Below are 15,265 nucleotides of genomic sequence, written 5' to 3'. Positions count from 1 at the left end.
AAGTAAGTCAGACTTAAAAGAAAACTACATGTGCCATTCCACTCATCTGGGAACTGAAACAAGGCCAGTAGGCCATTGCTTGTGGCTTTCATTTCATCTGAAATTAATGATTAGCTGCAAGCGAATCTGCTACAGCGGCGAGGGATCTCTGGCAGCGTGTCCCTCCTTCCTCCCGGGTTTCGGCACCAATGTAACAAACGTTTGTAGGTCGGGAAGAAGGAGGTGGGAACCGGCCAACATTCAAACAAAACTTTAATACAATAAACAAAAAACAGCGCGACAGCCCCTCACGGACGACTGTCGCGCACAAACAATTGATCATAAATCGACTCTCAAATGAATCGCAGAGTGGTTTTACAGAGATTTTTTTTTGCTTGTGTTTCATGAATGAGGCTGATGTTATGTGTTATATCTGATCCTATGAACTTGTTTGGCTTTGAATGATCCACTTTAACAATGTCTTGTTAAAAAGTAATAATAATAATTATGTTTGTACACAACCTTATTATCCATTTTTGTCTATATGCCAGTTTTTCTCCTGACAATCTCTCTTAGAGTGGCTGCTAAAATCTGAAACGAAAGCGATTATCTAGACATCTGACACACTTTTGACTCCAACATACCTGACCTCTTTAAAAACAGTGAAAGTAAGTCAGACTTAAAAGAAAACTACATGTGCCATTCCACTCATCTGGGAACTGAAACAAGGCCAGTAGGCCATTGCTTGTGGCTTTCATTTCATCTGAAATTAATGATTAGCTGCAAGCGAATCTGCTGGGACAGGGCCAATTTGATATTTTTTCCTTCACAGGTCCTCTGGGAACATATGGAGAAACTTTGCATTTGACATGATAAAACAAATACGAGTATGATAACGTTGAAGTGACAGCTCACACACAGCTTCTCATGATCCTTCAAGTAATGTTTGAGACTGTCTACATGCAGAGTACAGAGATGCAGCATGTCTGAAATGTCTTTACCAATGTAAAAAGCATTGGATTAGCTGTCCCTGCTGAAGACCAGCTGATAGGTCAACATGCTAGTTAGTGCTGGTTTAGTTCACCCGCGAAATCTGTGACTATGTCAACCAACATGACGATTCTAGTTGACCATAAAAGCATTGTTAAGCTAGTTAATAAGTCTAATGGGAACACCAGCATGCACAGGTCTTTTCAACAGGCTTCAAAATACAAACATCAAAAACATTCCAGAACCACTGACGTCGTGAACCTATAAAGACAATATTCGGACAAAATATGAACAGTAACTACAGTCCCATAAGCCATAAATCTTTCCAAGTCATTTTAAACATTTGATTACAACATCGTTTTATATGAACATGCAGTATATACCAGGGGAAGCATTCAGAATAATTGCATCAGTGTCGTCAGAATTGCTTAGGGTTTCCATATTTTTGCAGGTTTTATTTTATTTAAAGCTGTCTTTTTTTTTGGTTAAAAATAAATACAATTCCATTATTCAGCTATTACATAAAAATCTGTGTTGAAGGTGTTCTTGCCTAGCTGTGATACGTCTAATGGGGCATTTTATGTAATTTTACTGTAAAATTCTGTTAAATGTCCTGCTTTCTGTAGAGAAAAGAACCAGTCATCAAAAAAGGATATTGCCATTCCCAGAATTCTCTGTGTGAGAGCTCACATTTGATGACTTTTCATTGAAATAATGAGGTTTCTTTCTTCTTTTCTTATCAGTTATGTACATAGTTCATAGTTTTCTGTTACATCTTATGTTGCTAAATGAATGTTTATTACATTATTTTACTGTCACGTGTTACCATGATGGTGTTTTGTGTTGTGTGTCTGACACTACGTGCTCCTTCTATATATTAGTATTTTCCTCCTCAGCTTGTGGGAAATCTAGCTGTGATGAACTTTGATTGATCATGTGTCTTTCTCTCTCAGTATATTATATGTATTATTTATTTTTTAACTTTACATTTAAGTTCAAGCTGTAACAATTAGTTCAAACTGCTACTATTTTTTTTACAGTAGTTCTGACAACCACAGCTGTCTTTCACTAAATGTGCATCCCAGTTCACATACTCATGCATTATTCTATGCCATGTTTAAATAGTGTGTTTAGTGTGTTCACACTGAAAATTCCAAATAGAAAAAAATACACTTCAAATGCCCGAATGATGCACTTAATTAACCGAAAAAATTAAGTGTGGAATGTTGGACACTTTATGCGCTCAACTGTTGCAGCTTTTATTATGGTTGAGTACATAAAAAGTATATAGTGCGTCATTTGAGACACAACTTTAATTTTTTTAATATATAATCACGTCCGTAAATTGTACGTGTGAGTGCTTAGGAGTTATTGCAGCTTGTTGCTACAGTAAACACTGTTGTCGTGTAGAATCTGATATCAAGCATGATTGATATTTTGAACTGATTTTAGAACACATTGTTTTCATTTATCGTGCGTCTCCTAGCAACAAACTGCATGTTTGAGTTTATTGTATTCAGAATAACTTGAAAGTCTGCTAGTCCTTTAGTGCATGATGCCCAATTTGTCTCTATAACCATTTACAAATCTGCAAGTGCATGATACCTAAAGTCGATTTAAAACGAGTCCTGTGCAAGCGACATGCAATTTTATGATTCAGCCACAGATGGCGATAGAGAGACAAAAGTTGCGTAGCGCAGCTACTGATGTTATGAATTCAGATTAAATGATTCATAGAATTAGTCATTCAGATTTCCCCTAGAAATACATTTGACAATGCGTCAAGTGTGAATATTTTACAGTTTATCAGGACTTCTACTGCTTGTCTTGAGGAAGTGGACAACGGAGCGCTACATGAGCGTACAGTGTGCTCAGATGTTCAGAACGCAGCATAGACTCAGCATGAAGCCTTTCTTTCATAGTGTGTGAAACATGAAGCATTTGCTGCAGATATGCCGATGATTCACCACTAAGTGTTGATAATGTTATTCCTCCATCTTCCTCCCGCCCCGTTGACTGGCTCTCAGAGCTCAGTTCAGCGCTGTGTGTAGGTGTTCATGTGTGGGTGAGCCCATATTCATTTCATGTTTGCATTTCAGCTTTTTCACTGACAGGTACAAAGAAATCAAATTGTGAAATAATTAAAAGTGTTTGGTCATGCTACACTGATTGATAGAAATGTGTGAAATGACACAAAGGTACAAATGTAATTGATTATTATGACTTACACAAAACAAAATCAGTTCAGTTAGAAAAAGCCTCTGTGTTAAAGACACTACCGTAAATACATAAAACATGGTTAAGCCTAAGGAAACACACATTCTATTAGATGAAGATTTTTTATTAAACAGACCGTCCTATGGTTTAAACGCAGTACATTTTGTACTTGATCAGGAAGCATTACATAAGTTCCTTTGAATCACAGATTGAAAGCTCCCGTAAGACAAGCGGATGTTTATAAAAAGGCATAATAAAGCAGGCTCCTCTCTGTTCCTGATATGAAGGATTTGTTGATGCAAATCATGATGTACAATAGTACGGACGTGCTGCAGCTCTGGAGGCTACAGAAAGATTCACAACCTTGAATTTTCACACCATTTACACCCCCGAGCAATGCTTTCATCCACTCACCCACTCACTCGCTCCACAAGTCGCTCTCTTTCTGACGCTCGCTTTTTCCTTTTTCCTCTTCCATACTGTAATTCATATTCTCTTATTCAAATTGATCCCTGAGTTCATGACTTTAGGTTCCTCCTGAACATTAGCAGTCGTGCTCACAGATACTGTTGTCTAATGTATTTGTCACTGTATCGTCTCTGGGAAGTGCGCACACTGTAACAGCTCTCACTAATGCTCACAGCGCACGCCAAAGTGCCCACTTCCCATTTAGTTTGTGAGGTTGTTCACATGACCTTTTAAATGCAGCACATATAGTATCTGACCTGCATGCGCGAAACACCCTATACCCTGATATATTATCAGACTGTAGCATCAACTAATTTAAAGTAACCATGAAATCTAAATCGGCAATTCTTATTTTTTTATGTAATATTGCAGTGTTTATTATAAATGATATATCTGTGTGCATCTTTAATTTTTTCAAATGCATGTGCCTTCATAATCTCTTCTCTTTTCTGACGACATGTGACAATAAACTCACATGAGATGCAGCAACAGCACACGACAACGATTCAACGGTCCGGTCAATTCCAGATGGACAAAACCAAGTCCCGCCCTACAATTTTTTTCTCTTTCAAGAAGCTGTTTTACTTGGATATACCTCACAATAGGGAAGAAAAGACAATTTCAACTTCTGCTGACTTTAAAGGAGACATGAAAGGAATTTTTTTTACAATATTAAAAATACCCGTTGCATCAATACCCGTTGCATCAAAGGTTGTAGAGCTGTAACACAGTCATGTCTACTGAGCACACAATGCAATCTCACCAATGCTTTCAATGAACTGCAATATCACGCATATGATTATAATGGGAGTTTTGGTGAAAATTCAGAAATCAAATCACTAATAGGCTCACGCTGTTCCAGCGATTATAAAGAGAACAATATTTGATCACTTTATGTATAGAAATAATATAAATAAATAATATAATCTATAACTATAATATGTGACCCTGAACCACAAAACCGGTCTTAAGTCGCTGGGGTATATTTGCAGCAATAGCCAACAATACATTGTATGGGTCAAAATTATCTTTTTTTTTTATGCCAAAAATCATTAGGATATTAAGTAAATATCATGTTCCATGAAGATATTTTGTAAATTTCCGACTGTAAATATAGTAAAACTTAATTTTTGATTAGTAATATGCATTGCTAAGAACTTCATTTGGACAACTTTAAAGATGATTTTCTCAATATTTAGATTTTTTTGCACCCTCAGATTCCAGATTTTCAAATAGTTGTATCTCGGCCAAATATTGTCCTATCCTAACAAACCATACATCAATGGAAAGCTGGTGTATAAATCTCAATTTTGAGATCCAGGGTCACAAATAATAATTTAATCCTAACACTTTATAATATTTTTTGCAGCATTTATTCATATAATTTATTCATATAATACACTAACATGAAAGGCTAGAAATGTATTAGTTAATTACACCTAAAGCATTAACTAAGGTTGATGAACTTTGTAAAGTTTTATTATATCGCATTTTGTTATATAAAATTATTATATAAAGAACTGTTACATCTGAACATCTATTGTCACTGTGTAGAGAGCATCACGACATTTGAGGAGCCATAATGTATATTCAAACATCATAAGTAAATGTGTTTTGCAGTTTCTGTCTATCATAAAGTGCAATTCATGAATATTTTTATAATTCAATGCTAAATCAAGCATGCAGTTTTGAAAAACGTCATGTTACATGAAAATATTTTTGTCTCATTGGGAAAAGGATCTGTGTGGTGGGGAACAAAAAAAAAAAATCAGATCTGTGCCACATTGAAAGGGATAGTTCTCCCAACAATAAAAATTCTGTCATCATTTGTGTTGAACACAAAAGATATTTTGAAGAATGTTGGTAACCAAACAGCTGACTTCCATAGTGTAGAAAAAAAACAAAACAATGGAAGTCAATGGGGACCAGAAACTGTTTAGTTACCAACATTCTGCAAAATATCTTCTTTTGTGTTCAGTGGAAGAAAGAAACTCGTACAGGTTTGGAACAACATGAGGGTGAGAAAATGATGACAGAATTTCCATTTTTGGGTGAACTTTCCCTTTAACAGTTTTCTCTTATTTCCCGTTTGTTTTTTCCTGCAGGATTCTGGCCACTGCCGGCTCTCATATGAATATCCCAGTGGACCTGAGGACCCTGAGAGCTGTGCGTGTGCTCAGACCCCTCAAACTAGTCTCCGGTATCCCTAGTAAGTAACTCATCCACCAAATCAACAATTATGAAAATCAATCTCATCTTGTCACATATGAAACACAATATTTGGTTTTAAACAGCTTTGCACTAATCCAGATGAATTCCACCAGGTTTACAGATAGTTCTGAAGTCCATTATTAAAGCCATGGTGCCGCTGCTGCAGATCGGTCTTCTGCTGTTCTTTGCCATCCTGATGTTCGCTATCATCGGTCTGGAGTTCTACAGTGGGAAATTACACCACACTTGCCTGCCCTCTCCAGATATTCTCGGTATGGAGAAACGTTTCAGCCTTTAACTTAAATGAAACAGGAATGCTGGATATTTCTAATACAATATACTGTGCACTAAAAAATGCTGGGTTAAATACAACCCAGCACTGGGTTGTATTTAACCCAGCATTTTTTAGAGTGTAGCTGCCATGCGGTGTGCAATTTGAAATCTGCCATCTTTGATCTCGGGTGCTGAGTTCTGCTGCCAATCACCTGAGCCTAAATGCCATGTGACTTATCACTCAAACGCCACTGGAAAATCTGATTATGACGAATGTGATTGGCTGACGGCACCACAGCTCTTCACTCTTTTATTTTACACTCCCAAAAAGAAGCAGTGTAGTTACAACATCGAATTTTATCAGTGATCTTATTTCATCAGAATACACAGAGCTTTTTGAATGGCCATCAATGGAGAAAGATTCCAGCATGCACCATGCACATCGTTTCCGCTGTGAAATCTAGGGTGTTTCTCAGTCGGAAGGCTGCATCGAAGGTTGAAGGATCCTTGGAAGGCAGCCTTCATTTTGCGCCCTTCGTTCAGCATATTTTGATCATTCATCAAGTGTATCCTCTGTGTCCTACGACCTCCCACAATCCTTAGCACACAATTATAAAAGATAATTTACAGAAAATGGGTCGGCACTGAGCTCGTCCAATTTCATTATGAAATGCAAGACAAAAAGGCGTATTGCTTTTGTTTTGTTGTAGGTTAATCACAAAGCACTGGGAGACCACAGACGGTTGTTATTCACTGTATTGCATTATACTGTAATTTTCCCTAATTAATTTGTAAAAGTAATTTAATGCCGTGAACATTTATGACATTACCATGTGGTCTTGCTAAACTGTCTCCCCAGCTAACACAAATATGTTCTAAGAATATTTTGCTAACATTCCCATTAAGTCATGAAAACATTATTTCTGAATGTTCTCTAAACATCCATTTTTTTATTTTAATGTTTGAAAATGATTTGTCTAGGTTATACGAATGTTAAGAGAACATTCCAGTTTATCATTTTGCAAACATTGTGACAATGTTGCTTTTGAAATCTTTTTAAGTCTCTGAACATTCTAAAACAAGTAGTAGCATTTAAAAAATGTCAGGCGAATGTCCAACTGAAAAAAAAATGTTTTGGTGCTAACATTCCCATTAGGTAATGAAAATGTTATTTCTGAATGTTCTTTGAATGTCCTTTTTTTTATATTTTAAAAATGTTTTTTCTTGATTATACGAATATTGAGGGAACATTTGATCATTTTGCAAACATTTTGGAAATGTTACTTTTGAATGTTCTCTGAACATTATGAAACAAGTAGTAACATTTAAAAAATGTTAGACTAACATAACTGAAATGTTTCTCAAATTTTCATGAACAAAGTAAAAATAACTTATTTGCGCTAATGTCCAATTAAGTCATTTGAAAGTTATGTCTGAATGTTCTCTAAATGTCAATTTTTAAGATGTTTTATTTATTTATTTATTTTTCCTGATTATGTGAATGTTATGGGAACATTCCATTTTATCATTTTGCAAACATTAAGGGAATGTTACTTTTGAATGTTCTCTGAAAGTTCTGAAACAAGTAGTGACATCTGTGACCCTGGAGCACAAAAGCAGTGTTAAGTCGCTGGGGTATATTTGTAGCAATAGCCAAAAATACATTGTATGGGTCAAAATGATAGATTTTTCTTTTATGCCAAAAATCATTAGGATATTAAGTAAAGATCGTGTCCCATGAAGATATTTTGTAAATTTCCTACTGTAAATATATCAAAACGTAATTTTTGATTAGTAATATGCATTGCTAAGAACTTCATTTGAACAACTTTAAAGATGATTTTCTCAATATTTAGATTTTTTTGCACCCTCAGATTCCAGATTTTCAAATAGTTATCTCGGCCAAATATTGTCCTATCCTAACAAACCATACATCAATGCAAAGCTTATTTATTCAGATTTCAGATGATGTGTAAATGTAAATTTTAAAAAAATTGATCCTTGTGACTGCTTTTGTGCTCCAGGGTCACATTTAAAAAAAAATAAAAAATAGATGTACATGCAACTAAAATGTTTCAGAAAAAAGTTCCATGAACAATGTACAAATAATGCTTTTGTGTTTATGTTCACATTAAGCTATGAAAACGTTTCTTGTGAGTGTTCTCTGAACATCCATTTTTTTAAATGTTGGTTATATTAACGTTAAGGAAACATTCCATTTTATAATTTTGAAAACATTAACGGAATGTTACTTTTGAATGTTCTCTGAAAATTATGTAACAAGTTTTAACTTTTTTTTTTTTTTTTTAATGTTAGACAAACGTCCAACTAAAACGTTTCAGAAAAAAAGCTCCAAAATAATGTTTTGGCACTAATGTTTTGAGAACATTATAAAAGACCAGATAACTTTGAACAAACATTTCATTAACGTTACTGGAAGAACGTTTTGAGAGAACCTTGACAGAATGTTCTGCTGGCTGGGTCATCCTAGCGTTTAATGCTGAGGAGGACTCTAGTCTACTGAAAAGGCAGCTTCACTGGGATGCAGCCTTCCAATTGAGAAGCTAAATGTAGTCTGACATAGCAGACACTGCCCCCTTCAGACGAGGAGGATCTCAAACGGATGATTTTAATGTAAACCTATTTATTTTAAACTGTAAAGCAAACAGACCTTGCATCAGTAATATACTGCATTCACATGTTTGATAAAAAAATATATATATGTATATGATACTGTGGTTTATCAAAACGATGACGTTTTTTGATCTTCTTTTCATTTGTTATATAAGTGTACTCACTGAATGCATCATATAATATTGCTGTTCCTCAGAAAACGAGACGGTGGACTCGTCTGAGGTGGATTTTGCGTGTGGAGTGAGGAAGTGTCCTGAGAAATACACCTGCAGTGGCAGCTGGATTGGGCCCAATGATGGCATCACTCAGTTTGACAACATCTTGTTTGCAGTGCTAACAGTATTTCAGTGCATCACTATGGAGGGATGGACTGCTGTCCTGTACAATGTGAGTTCCTACAGCAGTAGCGTTTCAAAAAAGTCAGTTTTATAGTTGACTGACTGGATTTATTTTTGCTCATTGATACTCATCATTTGTCTTTATGCAAACTTATTAACCTATCCTAACCTAACATTTGAAGTTATTCACTAAACCTGCAGTGATTTCAATTTAAATGTGACTTTAGGATGTCATGAACCGAATACCTTTGCTTAATGTGACTGCTTCTTTGACTTATTAATAAATGATTTTACTCCCTTAAAGGGACAGTTCACCCAAAAATGTAAATTCGGTCTTGATTTACTCACCTCCGAACCTGTATGAGTTTCGTTATTCTGTTGAACACAAACGAAGGTATTTTATAGAATTTGGGTAACCAAACATTTTCTAGTCCCCATTGACTTCCATAGTATTCTTTCTTTCTTTCTCCATACTATGAAAATCAATGGCTACTATCAACTGTTTGGTTACCCACATACTTCAAAATATCTTCTTTTGAGTTCAACAGAAGAAAGAAATGCATACAGCTTTGGAACAACTTGAGGGTGAGTAAATGATGGCACTATAATTAATTACTATAATTAAAAAACACAAAAATACACTGTAATGAACAAGCATAAACTATAATATCCAGAAACTGTATTTAACATAACCATAATTACCTTTAAATGATCATTTTCCACAAAAGCTTTACTTTATGCATTAATTGCTGTTGTTTCTCCACAGACTAATGATGCTTTGGGGTCGACATGGAATTGGATATATTTCATTCCTCTCATCATTATCGGCTCATTTTTTGTGCTCAACCTTGTTTTGGGTGTTCTTTCTGGGTAAGAATTTCACAAATATTTTACAAAAGTTGGCTGTCATTATTCACACCCATGCTGTTTCAAACCAGATTTCTGGCTTGAAAAACAAAAGGAGAGATTTTAATAATTTTAATATGTATTTTTTTACAAATAATAAATGAGAACTGGAGTTTTTTTAAGCATCAAAGGATGCAAAAGCACCATGAAGGTATTGTTAAAGTAGTTCACATAACTTGTGTCATCTTCTGGAATCATACAGTGTGTTTGAACGATCACAGTGATGTGAACTCATGAACCAGATCAGTCTGATTCGTGAAGAAGCATTCACATCTGGATCAACTGATTCTTTGTTCATTAATCAGCAACACTATTTATTTTATGAGCAATCAAAAATGCATTAAGGAGAGTTATATTAGGATTTTTAGTAAATAAAGACAAAAGTCTGTCTTATAGCTTCTGAATCTTCGTATAAAGTGCACAAGTCGTATACATTATTTTTATTATCAGGATTTCTGTGGGTCTTAAAAAGTCTTAATTTGCCCTTCCTCGAATTAGGCCTTTAAAAGGTCTTAAATCGGAGCAGAAAAGCATGGCATGAAATGTTGCAAACACTGCAGAAATGAATATCTTCCTTACTATGTTTGTCTTGTTTTCCAAAACTTAATATCTAAACATCAATTGAAAGTGAAGAAAATGAAATGAGTTTCTGCTTAAAACAGGAACAAATATCTCTCAATGGGGCAAGAAAACTTTTTTCCACTTTGAATTAAGTTGATTTTTCTGAGTCCATTGGCAGACATTTGTCCATAAACTTGCTGCATTTTGATCAGTTTCTCAAAAAGCATGATTTCTTATCTTGTCATTTTGCCTCTCAATATATCTTTATTTAAGAAACGTTTGCACTGGAAAACAAAACAAAAAAACAAGGAAGAACATCACAGTAAAAGTTATTTCCATATTCTAGTTTTTTTTGATTATTTACTTACTTTTTGTGACATTAGTTAAAAAGCAAAGTAGATCTGTTGAAAGCAGGGTTAACTAAAACTAAAGCTATTTGTTTTATTTTCTTTAATTAGTCTTAAATTTACCTTTATAAAACCTGCAGAAACCCTGATTATACTTTGCTGCTTTTGCATCTTTGTATAAATCGTGAAGGCTCCAGTCCCCATTCGTTGTAGTTGCAAGGAAAAACCTGTACAGATCTTTCAACTAATATTTAATTTTATGCAAATCCAATAATTTCAAGGTTTGAGATGTAAAAACGAATGCTTGTTTTGAATTGTTCTGAATGAGCGTGCAGTCGTGTGTGGGCTCGATTACTGTAGCTGCTCTTGCCTTCACAGCGTTTCTCGGTTGATCACACCTTTACAGGTTGTAAAATGTCAAAACCTAAAAAGCACTTAATATGTGTACATGTAATTTCCTAAATCCTTCTCTAGGGAATTTGCTAAAGAGAGAGAGAGAGTGGAGAACAGACGTGCCTTCATGAAGCTTAGACGCCAGCAACAGGCGGAGAGAGAACTCAATGGCTACCGGGCCTGGATAGACAGAGCAGGTACTGACATTTATTTTAATCTAAAACATTACTGGGTATGCTATCCATGTTCAGAGGCATTTTTTTTAAAACGCTGTCAAAATGTAGATTTGAGGATTTGGTCTGTGTTTGCAATGTTTTGGTACTTTGCAACTGTACAATTTGTTGTTGTTAAGCATAAAACAAAATGTTTATAGTTGTATCTTGGAGTTTGTGATGAAGTCAGGATGGAGACTGTTCTTGTATGCATTCTAGTGTTTGCATTGGTTTATTAGTCTTTTGTCGTTCATGTGGATCAGTCTTGTTGTTTTTAGCATGCAGTGTTTGTGTTTAGCACTCGTGTTTTTTGTCAGATGTTGTGTATTGAACGTTAGAGGTGAGAAACAAGCCTGCAGTTCCTGGTATTGAATCATTCCTGTAAAGGACTAGTTCACCCACAAATTAAAATTTGCTGAAAGTTTACACACCTTCGAGCCATCGAAGATGTGGATGCGTTTGTTTCTTCATCAGATTTGTAGAAATGTAGCATTGCATCAGTGTCTCAGCAATGGATGCTCTGCAGTGAATGGGTGCCATCAGAATGAGAGTCCAAACATCTGATAAAAACATCACAATAATCCACAAGTAATCCACAGCACTCCAGTCCATCAGTTAACATCTGGAGAAGACAAAAGCTGAAACAAATCCATCATTAAGGCGTTTTTAACTTCAAACTGTTACTTTCGGCTAAAATACAAGTCCATAATCCAGTGAAAAACGTGTTCTGGTCTGAATCAGGAGAGAAATCTGCACAGATCAAGCACCGTTTACAAGCCAAAACAGCTCTAAACAAATGTGTGGGTGTAGTTTGATGTGAGAGACAAGAGATGCACATTTTCACTGGAGGAAGCGTTATTATGGATTATGGACTTGTATTTTAGCTGGAAGCGACGGTTTGAAGTTAAAACGTCTTAATGATGGATGTTTCAGCTTTTGTCTTCTCCAGGTGTTAACTGATGGACTGGAGTGCTGTGGATTACTTGTGGGTTATTGTGATGTTTTTATCAGCTGTTTGGACTCTCATTCTGACGGCACCCATTCACTGCAGAGCATCCATTGCTGAGACACTGATGCAATGCTACATTTCTCCAAATCTGATGAAGAAACAAACTCATCCTAATCTTGAATGGCCAGAGGGTGAGGACATTTTAAGACCATTTTAATTTTTGGGTGAACTAGTCCTTTAAATAATTTTGTTAGGGGCCATGTGATTGTATGCCAAGTGGTAAAAGTGCTCTTGAGAGCAGAGGGAAGAAGACATCAAGTGATTTTTAGGCTGTTGATGCACTGATATCTGCTGACGTAACACCTTACATGTAACAGTAGCTGGTAGAAACGCATAAAAACCTATTGATGCTTAATTGGTTAATTTATTACTAGCACAGCTGCATGCTCAGACTTAGACTGCTGCTATGCTAAAATATTTCAAGTAAACTACAGTTGTATTATGTGCTTGTTTTAAAATGCAATGCTATTTGTAATCTTTTGATTTTTGTAACCATCTTTTGGCTCAATAATTTCAGCCAGGTTAGCGAAGTTTCACTGTCTTTACCCAGGTTCAGTGACAGACTGTGCTCTGATTGTGTACTACACCTACACTACTCTTTTCACATTTCACCCTGCCACCCACCACCTGAGCACAACATTCAGGTGAACATGAGTGTGTGAAGCTGCTCGTTCTCCCACGCAGTGAAGGGTCAACGGAAAGGTGACACTGACTCACTGACTGGAGTGTTTGTATATGTGCCTGTCTGTGCTCAGAATAGTTGATGCTTCTACAGTTTAGAAGATTACTTTTAAGAGGCCTACAAATTGTCTTTTTTTTTTCAGAAACCAAACTGAATAAACCAATAATTGATTTAATTAATGTTGAGTTAATTGTGTTACTTCATTGCTAATATATTACATAAATTCTCTCTCTCTCTCTCAAACAAAGAGGAAGTTTATTGTGATGTTTTTATCAGCTGTTTGGACTCTCATTCTGACGGCACCCATTCACTGCAGAGCATCCATTGCTGAGACACTGATGCAATGCTACATTTCTCCAAATCTGATGAAGAAACAAACTCATCCTAATCTTGAATGGCCAGAGGGTGAGGACATTTTAAGACCATTTTAATTTTTGGGTGAACTAGTCCTTTAAATAATTTTGTTAGGGGCCATGTGATTGTATGCCAAGTGGTAAAAGTGCTCTTGAGAGCAGAGGGAAGAAGACATCAAGTGATTTTTAGGCTGTTGATGCACTGATATCTGCTGACGTAACACCTTACATGTAACAGTAGCTGGTAGAAACGCATAAAAACCTATTGATGCTTAATTGGTTAATTTATTACTAGCACAGCTGCATGCTCAGACTTAGACTGCTGCTATGCTAAAATATTTCAAGTAAACTACAGTTGTATTATGTGCTTGTTTTAAAATGCAATGCTATTTGTAATCTTTTGATTTTTGTAACCATCTTTTGGCTCAATAATTTCAGCCAGGTTAGCGAAGTTTCACTGTCTTTACCCAGGTTCAGTGACAGACTGTGCTCTGGTTGTGTACTACACCTACACTACTCTTTTCACATTTCACCCTGCCACCCACCACCTGAGCACAACATTCAGGTGAACATGAGTGTGTGAAGCTGCTCGTTCTCCCACGCAGTGAAGGGTCAACGGAAAGGTGACACTGACTCACTGACTGGAGTGTTTGTATATGTGCCTGTCTGTGCTCAGAATAGTTGATGCTTCTACAGTTTAGAAGATTACTTTTAAGAGGCCTACAAATTGTCTTTTTTTTTTCAGAAACCAAACTGAATAAACCAATAATTGATTTAATTAATGTTGAGTTAATTGTGTTACTTCATTGCTAATATATTACATAAATTCTCTCTCTCTCTCTCAAACAAAGAGGAAGTAATGCTTGCAGAAGAAAACAAGAATTCTGGGAGATCAGCGTTAGATGGTATGAATTTAATTTTAATAGCACATAAATAAATGTGTTGTCTAGTTTATGAAGAGTTTTTAAACCAGTTTTCATCTAGGTACAGTTTCTATTGGTAATTTCAATCATTTATCTCTTGCTAAAATGCAAGACTTTTATATAAAACTAAAAAATTTAAAATATGTTATGGAAAATCAGTTTTAAGGACTGCTGTTGTTGATCATTATGATATAAAAAATTATATATTTATAACCTGGGGAAGAGTTTAGCATATATATATATATATATATATATATATATATATACAGTGTTGGGGAGTAACTAGTTACATGTAACGGCGTTACGTAATTTAATTACAAAATAAATGTAACTGTAATCAGTTACAGTTACTAAGAAAAAATGTGTAATTAAATTACAGTTACTTATGAAAATGTTAACGATTACAAAGTGGGTTACATTTGAATATTTACACGCGTCCAAATTCAGATTTTATTGATTTCTTTCCCAAATTGTACTGATTACTCTAAAATATGAGACATACGGCCGCGATGCGGAAAACACGGACTGGTTCGTAGAATCCAGTCATAAAAACGGAACTCCTATTACGCGGAATGTCAAGGAATATGCCACATTTTGGACGAATAAATCAAAAGTAGGTCAGTACACTTGAATCAAAACGCAATATGGACTATAGTGTCTGTGAATATTAAGCCGCAAAAAGACAAATGAATTCTGCACGTTCTGCTTGTCTCTGTGGAAATCAGGCGCGGACTGGCCATCAGCAGCCGATTTGGCCCGCTGCTTTTTT

General features: G+C 35.6%; 1 protein-coding gene across 2 annotated transcripts in view; it reads left to right on the top strand.

The window, feature by feature from the left end:
* Nucleotides 1–15,265, top strand: part of LOC107671730 (voltage-dependent R-type calcium channel subunit alpha-1E-like) — an 81,561-nt gene that overhangs the window by 11,454 nt on the left and 54,842 nt on the right. For both annotated transcript variants that reach the window (XM_016464675.1, XM_016464674.1), the window contains exons 4-9: nt 5,760–5,863; nt 5,979–6,137; nt 8,969–9,159; nt 9,877–9,980; nt 11,399–11,514; nt 14,425–14,478. In XM_016464675.1, coding sequence (XP_016320161.1) covers nt 5,760–5,863; nt 5,979–6,137; nt 8,969–9,159; nt 9,877–9,980; nt 11,399–11,514; nt 14,425–14,478 — 728 coding nt within the window. The remainder of the gene's footprint in view (nt 1–5,759; nt 5,864–5,978; nt 6,138–8,968; nt 9,160–9,876; nt 9,981–11,398; nt 11,515–14,424; nt 14,479–15,265) is intronic.

This window comes from Sinocyclocheilus anshuiensis, unplaced genomic scaffold (assembly GCF_001515605.1).
Source record: "Sinocyclocheilus anshuiensis isolate Anshui unplaced genomic scaffold, SAMN03320099.WGS_v1.1 scaffold524, whole genome shotgun sequence".
Taxonomy (NCBI): Eukaryota; Metazoa; Chordata; class Actinopteri; order Cypriniformes; family Cyprinidae; genus Sinocyclocheilus; species Sinocyclocheilus anshuiensis.
Note: the sequence above shows the minus strand (reverse complement) of the source record. Positions and strands in the feature narration are given on the sequence as shown.